Raw genomic sequence first — 14,537 nt, 5'->3', positions numbered from 1 at the left:
ACAAACACCTATGGGAGGCCGACACAGCACATGAGAGCGGGTGGGTGGCCAGCACCATGCCCGGCAGCCTGTGTCTCCCCATTTCTGATATTTACACAACACACCAGGTACTTATTTAAGGCTGAGTCGACCTAGGAGAGGCCCAGGATCGATTCAGAGAATTGTCAGTGGTGTTGGCCGTGAGTGGGAATCCAACTCTGGTCGCCTAGGAAAGGCCCAGAACACGTTTTTATGCTTTCCAATACCTTAGGTCAGTCTGTCCGTCTATAACGTGGGATCACAGTATCTCTTGCAAAGATGATGCGATATGAAAAACACGTAGTACAATGTTGCTTTGCCATTATAAACTTTTCAGATTACATATTTTCCCTCACTTTATGCGGATTCGATTTGTTGTGCGATTTTGCATAAATGCAGCTAACCTGTTTCTACCCAAAATTCGCTTCATATTATGTGGTTTGAATGCACTTATATGCGGCTTTTGCTGTCGAACGTGGGACAACATTGTTTGTGTACTGTGTGCGTTACTCGGCAGGCAGCTGTCTCTTGCGGTGATAAATGCTTTGATGACTGTGCGCTGCACACTTCGCCATTTTACGTTGTGCCTCCGTTTTTATGGAAGACATTTCCTGCCGCAAGAGAAACCTGTAACTCCAAAGACAAACGCTTGTTTGAAATCGTTACAGATAATCCGTGCATAGGCCTGATTGTTTCCTAACCTACCAGCAATGGCACTTAAAACTCATGTCAGACAGCACGGGACACACTGTAGGGCTGAAACTCTGATAAGAAAAGAGCTGTCTCATCTTTCAACGTTACTTGTGATTTTAGGATGTTAGATGCAAGATTAAATGTCCGGAGCTTTTCACGAGGGTATCCAAAGCTGACTGTGTTGCACTGTGTAATTGTGGTATGGCAGGCAAAAAGGGCAGCCCAGGATATCCAGGAAAGCCAGGCTTGAATGGCCTGCCAGGCCCAGAGGGGAGCCTTGGAGACCCAGGTATCCCTGGGCAACCAGGCCAGGTTGGCTCACAAGGTAAGTGATGTTTTGAAGAGTCTGTATTTGGCGAGTAATGGTTCATGAATTGTCACAATTTGAAGTCGTTGTTTGATTCCATAACGAATTCTTTATTTTTTGTCGCATGTTTGCTCTTTCTTCAAGGAGTTCTCATTTCTTGTCTCGTTTTGATAGTTGTGTCTGCTTAATCCGCATTAACGGCAATGTTAGACTGTATATTGGCTGCATATATTTTGCATACATTTTGAATAATCAAATGCTACCCGCACAATTCATTCCATGTATACCTTGAGCATAAGAATAATTTTAGTTGAGGAGTCGATGCATCACTACAACAACATAAATCAATTTGAAATTATTACTGAAATTCTATCTGGTTAATACCGCGATGCGTATTACCCATAAAATACTGTGCATCATCTGCTTGCAGTGGAAGTGAAAGATCCCGTGACGTCATTAAAAAGAGTAAACTAAATTATCCTATTTATCAGGTAATGCCCACTGAGGTCTTTTTGGAATTTACAACGTATACGATCTACATTTGGAAAGTGTCAGATACATTTCTAATAAATCATCATTTCAATTTGGAACGCGCTAATTATTAGCTCACTCAGAAAGGGAAAGAATGAGTCAGAGGTGCAAAGAATCACAGACAATTATCACGGTTGGCTACGTACGGTGCGAAATAAGTTCAACATACATACATACATGCGTACGTACACACAGACAACATGCGTATAGCCACCACCGCCTCAGCAGCCTCAAGGACTAAATAAAAACGGCCGCGGCATCGTGCACGAACATCACCACCCAGCCAGAATGTTCTCGAGGTGTTCCCCAACTCCATATCTCTGCAATCATTCCCCTTCGCCTCTCGCGTGCACCCCCTTCCCCCCACTCCCTTTTGCCGTGAAGGTTCTCCGGGAAATGCAGGCACCGTGGGCATTCCCGGAATGCCGGGCCGTGGCGTGAACGTGGGCTTCCTGCTCGTCAAGCACAGCCAGACGGAGCAGGTTCCGCAGTGCCCCGTGGGCATGGCCAGGGTGTGGGACGGATTCAGCCTGCTGTATGTGGAAGGCAGCGAGAAGTCCCACAACCAGGACCTGGGTGCGTATGGTCACGCGACTGCCCGTACCGGCTCAATGCGGCTCCCGCGAGTTGGAGTGATTTCCCCACTCCGACGGAAGCGTTGAGGCATTGTTGCTCGTTGGTTTGCAGCCAAGTAGAGCCATGGGTGGATATTCCAGGGGGGTGATGGGCTGAGTCCACTCCCCCCCCCCCACCACCGTAACCATTATTTTAACTCGCAACCTTCCAATTGTGAGCCATTTACTCTACCACTGTGCCACCTGCCCTGGTTTGTTCATTAATCGGCACAGACGATACTAATTAATTTGGCCACGTTCCAGTTCTGAGAATTGAATCCCAGTTTGAATGTCATTACTCTCGTTGCCAGGGTGGGTTGGAAAATACTTGAAGGGATCTCAGAAGTATCTGTGTGATGTACACTTCTGCAGGCATTTTCTAACAAGAAGCGTTGCGCTGCTTTGTAAGAGTTCAGAATTTATGCTATGGCTTAGGACATGAATCTGATAGCACAACCGGGAAACAAGTGGGTGAAAATAATTCATAAAAACACTGAGCGTGCGTATTACTGTCGCACTGCCGCCCGCCCATCGCAGGCATGGCCGGCTCCTGCCTGCCGCGCTTCAGCACCATGCCCTTCGTCTACTGCAACATCAACGAGGTGTGCAACTACGCGTCGCGCAACGACAAGTCCTACTGGCTCTCCACGACGGCGCCCATCCCCATGATGCCCGTGGCCGAGGAGCAGATCCGGCAGTACATCAGCCGCTGCGCGGTGTGCGAGGCACCGTCGCAGTCCATCGCCGTGCACAGCCAGGACGTGAGCATCCCGCCGTGCCCCACGGGATACCGCAGCCTCTGGATCGGCTACTCCTTCCTCATGGTGAGTGGCTCCTCTCTCCTCCCTCACGCCTCCTTGCCCCCCCATCCCTACTGTGTCCCTTCCTCCTGCCTCATCCTGCTGGGAGCTCCTTTTGCCGAAGCCCCGAGCGCGTACAGCGAAACGTCGGACGTGCCATCGAACAGCGTGCGTGACTCCCTCCCCTCCTTCTTTCCCTCCCTTCCTCCTTACCCCCCCGCCCCGCAGCACACGGCGGCCGGCGCGGAGGGCGGCGGGCAGTCGCTGGCGTCGCCAGGCTCGTGCCTCGAGGACTTCCGCGCCACTCCCTTCATCGAGTGCAACGGCGCCCGCGGCACCTGCCACTACTTCGCCAACAAGTACAGCTTCTGGCTCACCACGGTGGACCCGGCGCGGCAGTTCGAGGATTCGCCGCCGCCCGAGACCATCAAGGCTGGGCAGCTGCGCACGCGCGTCAGCCGCTGCCAAGTGTGCATGAAGAACCTCTGATGGAGAAGCACCATCCCCCCCCCCCGCCCCCGCCCCCGGACTGTAGCGGCAGAGGCCCCGTAAAACTGCAAGCGACGGCGCGTCGTCGGCTGAACGGCGAGCAGTTTTAATTCCGTTTCCGTTATTATTTTAAAGCCGTGTAAATGTTTATATCAGGGGGATTTGAAGAGGTATGCTCGCGCATCGTGGAATTAACGGTTTAAAGAAAAACGTGTTTTAATCGTGCCGTGTGTTTTCCTTATTTCCTTTTTGGCGGCAGTGCGACTGCGTGATTGCGCAATGTGCACCGATCGAACACATCGGCAAGACCACGCTTCGCGGGGATTTTCGATCGCTGACCCTTTTTACCTTTCGAGCGAGCCGCTGGGTGCCGTGCCTTGACGTTCGCACAGAGACAGCGCCGTGTAGAGGTGTGCTCTTGTCGCGTCGAGGAAGCACTTTTCCCAAAGCGTCAGATCTGTGACGGGCGCTGGGCAGGGAAATCATCGGCGTGCGGGCGGACGGCGGCTGCTGCTTGTCGCCTTGGTTGCGTTGCAGCTAAACACGGCGCTCGTCGGGCAGTCGAATTAGGCGCCCAAAGAGAATAGTGCAAAATGAAGTAAGAAAACGTAATGATAGGGACACTCATGAATACAATTGTACTTTTTAATCAATTGAAAAGGCCAACAGCTCGCAAGATAGCTTGTGTGTGTGTGTCACTGCAGAGAGCACACGTTTAGTCAAAAGTACCCAAGGTGCAGAAAGGAAGTGAATGCATCCATCCAGTCTCGTTTTTTGTTCCTTTCACATCCGCATATCCTATCAGCGATAAGTCCAGGTTATCCTGCAAGCCAGAGCAGTCAACACGTCGGCCCGTTACCTCGTCGCGATTACCAATGTATTTGGGTGCTCAAACTAAACAACCTTGAAATCGCCTCGTCCGTCAGTTTGTCACCTCTCGGTCCGTGGAGGTGCTCAGATAGGTGGGATGTGGAGGGGGCGGGGGGAGCCCATTGGCCGACTATCGCATTGACCGCTGAGCGAGAAGCTTTCCCCATTGGCCACCAAAATCTCATATCGAGTCAAACAAAAACTGAAAGCATCCTCCCTGCCCTTAAACGTTACCGCCACGCTGGCCCGCCAATGTTTTATTTGTTAACATGTACTTTCGATCACATCGTGCTCAGTCCTGACGTGTTCGGTTTCGGACGATTCGTCGCGATCGTTAACATATTGGGGTTAGAGGTTGTCGCCCAAATGGCTCGTACGATGGGAGTGGGTGCACGAGACCACATTTGAGTGGCGCATTGTTTTGGCACAGTTCCACTCGGTCTGTACGCATGGCACGAGAGTAGAACACACGGCGCACAGCCCCTGTAATACGTATGTACTGTATTTCTAATAGGCCGAGCTTCGTGTCAGTGGGGGGCTAGGTGGGGGTCCTTTGTAGCGGTCTCAGAGGGCGCTTGTTGTTTAAGGTTTGCGACCGCTGTGCCGTGTGGCTGGGTGAATGTCACTCTTTTATTTTATTTTTCTACAATGGTGCTCAGAAGATATGCTTCCAGGAACGAGAGGGTGAAGGAAAGAAAAGCCCTCGTATGACAGCATCATGACTTGGCAGTCATAACAAGTCGTAAACACAATCACCGCACGGCTCTGTATCGTTTTTGGCGGAAGGCTAAGAGATGGGAAAAGTCTCAAAATCATAAACCCCTAGACGTAAAAAAGATCTCAATATTTTTGTGTATGTGTGTACGTTTTAATTCCGGCTGCTGCTTACCGGTGAACATTATCACTATCAACATTACACACGTGAGGTTCAATTGTCTGCGAAGGCTGGGGTGATTGAGTCGCCTGTATGAAGACATCCTTCACGGCCTGTGGACTCTCTCGCACAGCCACGGCGACGGGGGCATCAAAAGACTGTTCAGAATGTGCTTGTGCCCTGGGCCTCACACAATCGAGGGCCCACAACAGGAAGGCGTGTGTATTTGTCACGAATGAAATAGGTAGGCCACAGGTAGAGCTAGACTGCCCCCACCCTCACCGCGGATTTATCCATGGAAAATCCTATTATCCACGCATTAAATCGATCAATCTTTATTTTACGTGCCAATATCAGCCCTCGGTGAAGTTGGCATCGGTGCACATGACAGCGGAACGGGAACGGTACCAGGGGCATGGAACAACAGAAATGAGAAAAGAGAAACCCGTCACGTGCCATAAGTGGCCAACGCCAACCGAGCAAAGTAAATTGCAAACGCGCGCAAAATATAAAGTGCAACCGTGCGGCAACGAATCGCATAGGAAAATTAATTGGTAAATAAATTAAAAGTAAAGACGGTTTTTGTTTAACTGTTTTTTTTTTCGTTCATCCCAAGGTCAACGCTGACCTCGAACAGGCGGCAAATTATTCCTGAATTTCTGTGCTTACCGCAGTTGAGTCACCCAGGCAACCCGCTAATTCACCCAACCAGGGCTTCAACTCGCTCCGTCCACACACATCAAGCAAAAGGGATTTCCTTCCACGGGTCGTTCACTGAAAGCCAAAGTTCCTTCCACTCGGGGCATTATTTTTTTTTTTGGGGGGGGGGGGGACGACATCAACTCTCGCCGGCAACTGTCACCGGCAAATCATTGTGGACCGTTGCCGCTGTTTCGCAACGTAAACAAATTAGTCGCCCAAATCTGGGCGAAGTTGAATCGCTGCTCCGTCTGGTGGGCGCAATCGCGACGGTAACTTCCGATCAAATCGCAGACACGGGGGAGAGGGCGGTGGTGCACATGGCGACCTTGAAGTTATTGTGCTCCGTGAACCAATCGCAGTGAATTAAAAAAAACACGCGCGCGCGTGCGTGCGTTCCGTGGACAGACCGAACGAACTCCCGTCACCTCTCAATGCCATTGCCGCACAAAGTGGCCGTGGTTACTCCGGAGTAAATGCGTTTTCCCGATCATGATTGTTTGGCGACTTATTGCCGTGAACTTGCCCCGAGCGTTTCGTAAGTAAGTAAAGCCTTTGCTGTTGTTCGTATCCAGGGGCGACCGGGCCCAAGGGCCCTTTCGCTACTGGAGCACTGGCTCCTACAAAGTCAGTGTTTCAAAAACTCAGGACACAGGAGATGGTGGCAGGCACAGCATTCCGATGTGGGAGGTGTGGGCCTCAAAGTCCACCGACAGGGCCACCACACCTAAGGTCCTAAAGTTGTTGTGCCCCATGCGACATTAGAAATTAGAGCAATTAGAGCACTTGTTCCCATCAGCACGTGTAATGTTGGCTTTTGTTTTTAACTGCCTTCACGTGGCTGAGCATGGCTAAACTTAAGTGTTATTTGTCTTTGTTTCTATGAGGAAAACAAATGTCGACTTTCCGGCGCAAAATTACCCCTTGTGGCAAAGCTATCGAAGAAACTGGGAAAACATTTGACGCTTGAGTAACCGACGTATACACTACGGTTGATGATTACAAAACAAACGAGATTTTTATTGCAAAATCCACTGTATAATTTTAAAATCTGTATTTCCATCTAATCTTGCTTTCAGGGAGAAAAATGGTCTTTGCGTCACAGACTTTGTAAACTTCCTTTTCCCGAGGCACAATTCAATAATCGTTTAATTAATTAGCATTTACCTTTGTACACGTTTAAAAACTGCTTCGTGGAGGCTGTACTCAAACATTAAGTTGTGAACATGGCGAAATGTACGTCGACTGACGGGCCTGTTTTAACTACTGTAGATATACTCGCAGAGTGTAGCAGTCTATATTTAGTAACAGTATGCATTTAGTAAGTCTATATGTCGCACCCTCTCCATCCCCATGCATGCATCCACCTCACGGTGGTGTCAGTGGACGACTAGCTCAGAGCAACATGGTGCACACATTCCCTTTGCTCATCTTCACATACAGAAAATAAAAAATCAGCCTCCCCTTTGAGAAATGATCTCTGTTCCCTCCACCACTACCCTAAAAAAAAAGTCTGGAACTCCCTTTCCCCTGCCGTCCGTGCTATCAAATTCCTGCCTCTCTTCAATTCCACACTCAAGACCCCTCACTTTTTTTCTGCACGTGACTGACTTCCCGTCTCTCTGCATGCAGTAAATCTTCCCGCTGTGTCTCTTATCAAGTGTTTTGAGACGCAGTCACGTGCACACGCTGTGTAAAAACAAAGTGTGTTGTAATTCATATTCTTGGTTCTTTCGGTAAAGTCACGTAGAAGGGAAACAATAAAATAAGAAAAATATGAAACAATAAAATTTTCACGAATATGAATCCCTGTAGTCACGAAAGCTTTAAATCAAAAATGTGTTGTAATTGTTTTGGAATTGACCTTGCGACCTCCAGTTTGCACACTGACTTCCAAACCAATGGCAACACTCTGTGGCCTTCACAACAATAATTCCCAAAGCGAAGCACCGGGATTTAGAAGACGTCGTGGCCCATGTGATGATGTTGCATCCTGGTATGATGAAATTATATAGTATAAACAAAAAAACGTATCCTCATCTACTGTCAAACCGTCCGCAATGTTGAACGGGTAATGCCACTGCAGCTCGCATCAGGTTTGTGTGCACTACAGAATCCATAAGAATCCACACAGGGCAATCAGAAACTTGACATACTTGAAAAGGACATTATCTACATTTAATGCGGTGCTCACGTGCATTGCGCCGTTGTTTTTCAACCTTTTTTAGCCACCAATTCTACGGTGACGCCCTTTGCGAATCGAATGCCGCGACTAATTAGGGTGCAATCACTTCAGCCCGAAATCCACAATTCATACCACTGTAGTATGAGACTGCCTGACATGCCGCAAAAAAAGTGTTATATTATTTGTTACACTGCAATTGAATTCCCCTTTTTGGATGGAAATTACAACAAAACGCAGAGGTAGAATTTAAATGAATACCTTTGAAAGTACTTTATTTTTTTCCCCCGATCTGTTTCTGAAGTGCCTTTATTGCCGCCAGCAGAAAACCCTGCGCTGGTGATGATCGAAGTCTGCCGAAGAGCGAGATGCTGCCACCGTTTAAAAGTGAATAGACGCGGGCAGTTTGGTATGATTACACTCGTTCAATGGGCAAAACATAAGTAAATGGAAGCATGTGATGGGCTTTAAAAAGTCAGGTTTTTTTTTTCTAAGATAACTGCAAAGTACAATATTGTACTGTAAATTGTTTCTACAAATGTTTTAATAACAACAACAAAAATATCACCTTCGGTTACAGGAAATATGTAGAGAATTTAATGTTTTTTATTTTTCAAATGAGCTCAGGAAAAAAAAATACACCATTCCTTTAATGCCAAATTAAATTAGCATGAACAGCAATCTGACAACGTCCTCTCGAGAGGCGGTCTGCACCAGCTGTGAAACAGCTGACATCGTGCACAAGATCGGAGCACTCCGGTTCCGTTTAAAGGTGACAAATGTCTATTTTTTTACATTTGAGAGCATTTCAATGTTACTTAAGATATTTCCAATCCAGACTACTATTTACTTTTTTCAGGAACAGTTCCATAAGTATATCCCCCCCCCCCGCCCCAGTAATACACTCTGCTACTACTCCCAGCCACGACCGTTTATAGCGTCTGGCTGAAGCCCCACAGTTATCTCGTGTTTTGACAAAACTGACCTCCAGTTGAAAATAAATATTACTAGACCTTCTGTCAAGGTGGTCACCGAGACATTGTGTGGGTGTGTACACTTTCATTAGATGTCATCAAAAGAAGTCACGTACATCGGCCAACAACTGTGATATTCACATCTGCACCAAGGCCAGCATCATGGTCATATCTCCCAATATGAAACAATACGCTAAATAATTAAACTGGGATACTCTTTATCGGTCGGGAGGTCGTGTGTGTGTGGGGTAAATAATAATGGGTACTCCCATCTCTTCTGAGACTTGCGTGGAAGAGTAAGCCAAATGCCCTCGAGAGAGGCCCTCTAGAAGGGATTTGGCAAACCTATCTACCTGTAGAGTTCCATGAAGTGGAGGCCCTTCCGCTAGCAGTCACGTGGGTGGGATATTCCGAGGCTGCACCTTTACCGATTATACAGTGAAAATGCAACAATAAAGTATAAATGTTGACAAACGCATTTCATGCACTTAGGTAGTAGATACATTTTTGGGGAAATAAAGAAAATGCTTTTACTTTGCCGCTAAAGATCGCAACATAAATATATCATTTACTTCGGCGCACGTGTGAAATTAGACATTTTATGGTTTAAAACAAAAATGGCAGGCTTTTCTTGACCACGTGACAATAAGCTAGTGGCTATTACAGCACAAAGATAACAAGTTAATGAAATGCCTTGAACATCTTTTGAGTGTTTTTTTTGGTCTTGCTTTAGTCGTACAGATTTGTTTGAGCCACGAAATGGTTGTTGTTTCCGTTATGCAAATTCGCGTTAACAAAAAAATTGGTTCGGAAGAGAGGGTATACGTTTTAAATGTGAAACATTTACCATTGCTACGTACTGTCGTGTCTTTGTTGTATGCCTCCTTTGTGTTTTTGACAAAATAAGCATCCATTCAAGACGTGTTTATTTACAAAAATATTCTCCATTTCTTGGCAAAACGAACACACACTTAGCGTTAGACAAGCTGCCACGGTGCTTGGAAGAATTCATTAAAACCTGTGCTCGGGCATATGACTCCGCAAAAAAACCTTCACAAACTCACAGCTGCCTTTGCTTATCCTTCATTGGGGACAGACGTGGAAGGAAATTATTAAGTGATATATGCAAGAAGATTTATTATTATAACACGAACATTTTGATAAATGCTTGGTGGAACGATTTATACAGACAGTACTTGCCATTTTCGTATTTGACTTGGTGCTACAGACGAAACTAGTCCTATTTAACGTACACGTACCGTATTATTGTACTTGATGTGATGCTCGAGTTTATAAAAGCTAAAATGTTAAAAATGACATTCTATACGCTCGTTCGCAATCAGGCCTATTGTAAATTGGGTTAAAAGAGGACCGCCCTTCAGTTATGAGTATAGTGTTTAATATTAATTATCTTTCTTTTCAGTTCCGCTATTGATAAATGCAGTAATAAAATATTAATTGCGTGTATAACTGTAAGGCATCGCTCTTTTTGCCCAAGTTCTTGTGCCTATGTATTGATTGCAAACATAATGTATCGTGCAGTTTACTGCAATCCCATTGTTTTTTTAATCTCAGATAATTAGTACTGTAATTATGGGTTATTAATATCAGATATTCATATTGATGTTGTATTAATGATGCCTTAGCAATGTTTGCAAAAACATTCAAAATACTGAAAAAACACAATTTATGTAAAGAATCAAGACAATTTATCTCTGCTGTAAACCTGAACAACATTGGTTATGCTCTTCTTTGCATAAAATATGATGTGACGAGAACATTGAAAATCTAAAGCTAACCAGCTTTGACGCGTTTTATTCAATTGTTCTTCATTATTCAGCAATCAAGCAGGACACTTTATCTAAAATTCCACACACGATTGTTATTGTGTTAATATTTTACATTAAACGTTTAATATGCAAAGCTTAAAACACTCGCTTGGAAAAAGTTAAAATCCAGCATTGTTATATCCTATCCAGTCTGTGTAATTCTGAGATGGCATTATATTAAAATCAAATAAACAATTGTTAACTATACACCAATCAGTCATTTAAAGGTGCCTCGGGATGATGATCAGTGACTTTTGAGGACTCCTTGTTTTTTGGGAGGTTGATCTACAGAGAAGGGCCGTTGTCAAAAAACGTCAACTATTTTAATATACATGTGTTTTCCTTTTTGGGCGGTGTTATTGACAAATGTGTTTTAAGTTTGTGTTTTTTTTTCTCTCTCTCGACCTCGATATTCATTTTCCCAACAGGGAAATCAAGAAATTTCCCTCTGTGTTTAATGTCATTGCCATTTGTCAGTGGTTGATGCACTCCGGATTGCTTCATGCTATCATTTTCTAAAAGCACATTTGCCTTTCAAGTTATTATTTTTCGCTTTTTACCCTTGGAAAGCCTCACTGAGTCTCAATACTTTTTCAGGAGGTTCCTGCCAAGTTTTTGCAGGGGTGGCAGTGGGTGGGGGGGGGCAGTGTTACTGACATTCAAATTGAATAATTTGCAGATAATGTTTCAGCATTGAAATGTCTTGGCCAATACGTGTTGCATTGTATGGGGGGAGGGGGGGTTAGCTATGGGAGGAAACTGTAGAACCCGGAGAAAACCCATGCAGAACAGGGGGGGGGGGGGGGCATACAAACAGTTAAATTCAAGTAGCTGGGATAACTTAAATATGAAGTGGGTTTTTTTTTCACTCCACTGAAACAGCCTCTGCCTTATTTTGCATGAAATGCACGTAAGCTTTGTGTATTCATTTTTAGAATGGGTTCTCAGATTAGGCCAGAACTGGTTCTCACTTGAAAGGCAGACGGCTTACCAGGGAACATCGGTTTCTCCGTGAGATCCGGATGCTGATTGGAGCCACCATATGTGCACTCCGCATTTCAACTCAGATAGGTAGATACGTGGCTAAAGGTGCCACCGTGTAATTACTCGCTCACGCTACGGCTGGTGGCATGAGCCTCCACTTTCAGGGAGGTCTGGTGGGCCTCTGGAGGGTATTTGGGCCTACTCTTTCCATGATGAGTACCCACAGTGTACCCCACTACACGTGACCTACCGATCGACTTTAACTGTGGTGTTAGCCATTTATACTGCTGGGTGGACAGAAGCGGTGAGAGTATTTTAAGAAACTCGCATCAGATGTCTGCTGCATGCATTAAATTGCCTGGATTTACTGAGACTGCGAATTTAGATTCCCCCAAATTGATATCACGAGTGGCAGAGTGCAGGCACCTTCACGTGCGTTGATCAAATCTATCATGACATTTTCTTCCCCCCAACTCTAAACTAAATACAATTCAGAGTAATTGGGGTACAGTTTTAGATGTAGGTATATGCAAAACAAAAAGCCATGGGTTTAACGCTAGCACTTGTTTTACCTAGGTCAAATGTAATATAAATCATTGTCAATATCGTACAGGTCACTGGTTCTTACCAGTCAGAAATAACTCACTAGACTTAGTGACAAGTTATTAACTGTAATGCGTTACTGCAGTTATTATGGTTTCCATTGGCAAAATGTACGTGGTTGAGTGTGTGCTGTAGAGGGCGTCACTGATTCTGCAAACGTACGCACCTCCGATTAGCACGGGTGGCTACGTACGGTGCGAAATCAATTCAACATACATACATTGTTTTTTTTTAGAAAACTACGTGTGTGTTGAACTTCTTTCCCACCGTACGTAGACAACCTTGCTAATCGGAGGTACGGGGAAGGACAACAAACTAAACACAAAACGCAGTTCTAAAGAAATACGTTTTCAATCTAGAATGACGGGTCTGAAACTCGCGGCCCGCGGGCCAATTGTGGCCCGCGGAACGATATTTTGTGGCCCCCTACTTGACATCATTTATTTATTTATTTTTCAATTATTATTATTTTTTTACCATAGCTCAGGCTCGTGACAGCTTCCGGTGTTTGTTGACGAGTTAGCCAACGCGAATTAGCAACGTTAGTCACTTGGTTGAAACGTGATTCCAGAGTGACACAAAGTGGAAGGAAAATATATCCTGTCACCCAGTGCAAGGTACAGAGGACTTAGGAAGTGGGCGGACTCAACAAGAGTAATCAGTGACCTAATAAAGACAACAGAGTGTTGCAATAGGAAAGGGAAAATAATTACATGGATAGCAAATAGCATGAGATGGGTGGCAAGAACAAAAGCCAAATGGTGGTTAGAACCTGAACATTATAAAGAAGAAGTTATAGAGAATTATTACAAGAGAAACAAAGACAAGGAAAAAGGACAGATATGTGCAATCGCAAAAGAAAATGAATTTACCAAGAACAATTTAATCAAAAAGAGGAAGAAATTCAAAGATATAAAACATGAAACAATGCACTTGATGTTAAGAATTAAGACAGGTGGAGTAACATGGACACCAGAGTTAGCTCAATGGCATCCAGAGAGATTTGGTAGAGCAAAAGGATATGTAGGAGAGAGAGGACCGGGTCGCCAATCTTAAAACATGTCTACTGAGGCAACAAGATTTTTTTCAAGAAAGCAAAGAGAGTGATGCAGCGGTGAGTGAGATGATTGCTAAGGCGGGAAAGCCATTCAAAGACGGCCAGTTCATCAAAAAGTGCATGTTACAGGCTGCAAGTATAGTCTGTCTGGAAAAAGAAGGGTCAGTTTAGCAACATCAGCCTTTCAGCCAACACAGTGGCAGAGCGCATTTATGACCTGTCAGGTAACATATACGATCAACTGCGTGAGAAAGCCAAACATTTCCGTGCATACTTGGTCGCTCTTGATGAGAGCACATACATCACTGACACTGCGCAGCTCGCAATGCATGTCCGTGGTGTTGACGACAATGTTGAAGTGACGGAGGAGTTGCTCACAGTGAATCCAATGCATGGCCAGACCACCGCTCAGGAGATATTCCGCCAGCCGTGTTATGCCATTGTGGATGCCGGTTTACCATGGAAGAGGTTTGCTGGAATAACAACCGACGGAGCGCCATCAATGACAGGGAGGAGAAATGGACTGGTGGCACTTGTTCAAAGAAAACTGGAAGAGGAGGGTGTGGAGGAGGCCATTGCTCTGCACTGCATTATCCATCAGCAGGCCCTTTGCAGCAAATGCCTGAAGTTTGACAATGTGATGTCTGTCGTTGTGAAATGCATCAACCATATCAAATCCAGGGGCTTAAAGCACCGGCAGTTCCGCGCCTTTTTAGAGGAAATAGAGTCAGCATATGAGGATGTGCTCTACTTCACCGAGGTACGTTGGCTCAGCAGGGGAAACGTCTTGAAGAGGTTTTTTGAGTTGCGAGCAGAAGTGAAGGCCTTCATGGAGAAGGATAGGATGGCTGTTCCTGTGCTAAGTGATCCCAAATGGCTCATGGACTTAGGTTTTCTTGTTGACATCACACAGGAGCTGAATGTACTGAACAAGAAGTTACAAGGCCATGGGCAGCTTGTCAGTGCTGCCTATGACAAAGTCAGAGCATTCTTCACAAAACTTGTGTTATGGA

General features: G+C 45.5%; 1 protein-coding gene across 3 annotated transcripts in view; it reads left to right on the top strand.

Annotated features, from left to right (window-relative positions):
• The window catches only part of COL4A6 (collagen type IV alpha 6 chain), a 186,591-nt gene extending 175,504 nt beyond the window's left edge, over positions 1–11,087 (top strand). For all 3 annotated transcript variants that reach the window (XM_076074332.1, XM_032971838.2, XM_076074331.1), the window contains exons 45-48: positions 920–1,036; positions 1,934–2,125; positions 2,701–2,987; positions 3,192–11,087. In XM_076074332.1, coding sequence (XP_075930447.1) covers positions 920–1,036; positions 1,934–2,125; positions 2,701–2,987; positions 3,192–3,452 — 857 coding nt within the window. In that variant the 3' untranslated portion in view covers positions 3,453–11,087. The remainder of the gene's footprint in view (positions 1–919; positions 1,037–1,933; positions 2,126–2,700; positions 2,988–3,191) is intronic.
• The last annotated feature ends 3,450 nt before the right edge of the window (positions 11,088–14,537 follow it).

The sequence above is a fragment of the Petromyzon marinus genome, chromosome 47 (assembly GCF_048934315.1).
Source record: "Petromyzon marinus isolate PM22_M1 ecotype Great Lakes invasive population chromosome 47, UKy_Petmar_22M1.pri1.0, whole genome shotgun sequence".
Taxonomy (NCBI): Eukaryota; Metazoa; Chordata; class Hyperoartia; order Petromyzontiformes; family Petromyzontidae; genus Petromyzon; species Petromyzon marinus.
The sequence above is the reverse complement of the archived record's forward strand: the minus strand, read 5'-3'. Positions and strand labels throughout refer to the sequence as shown.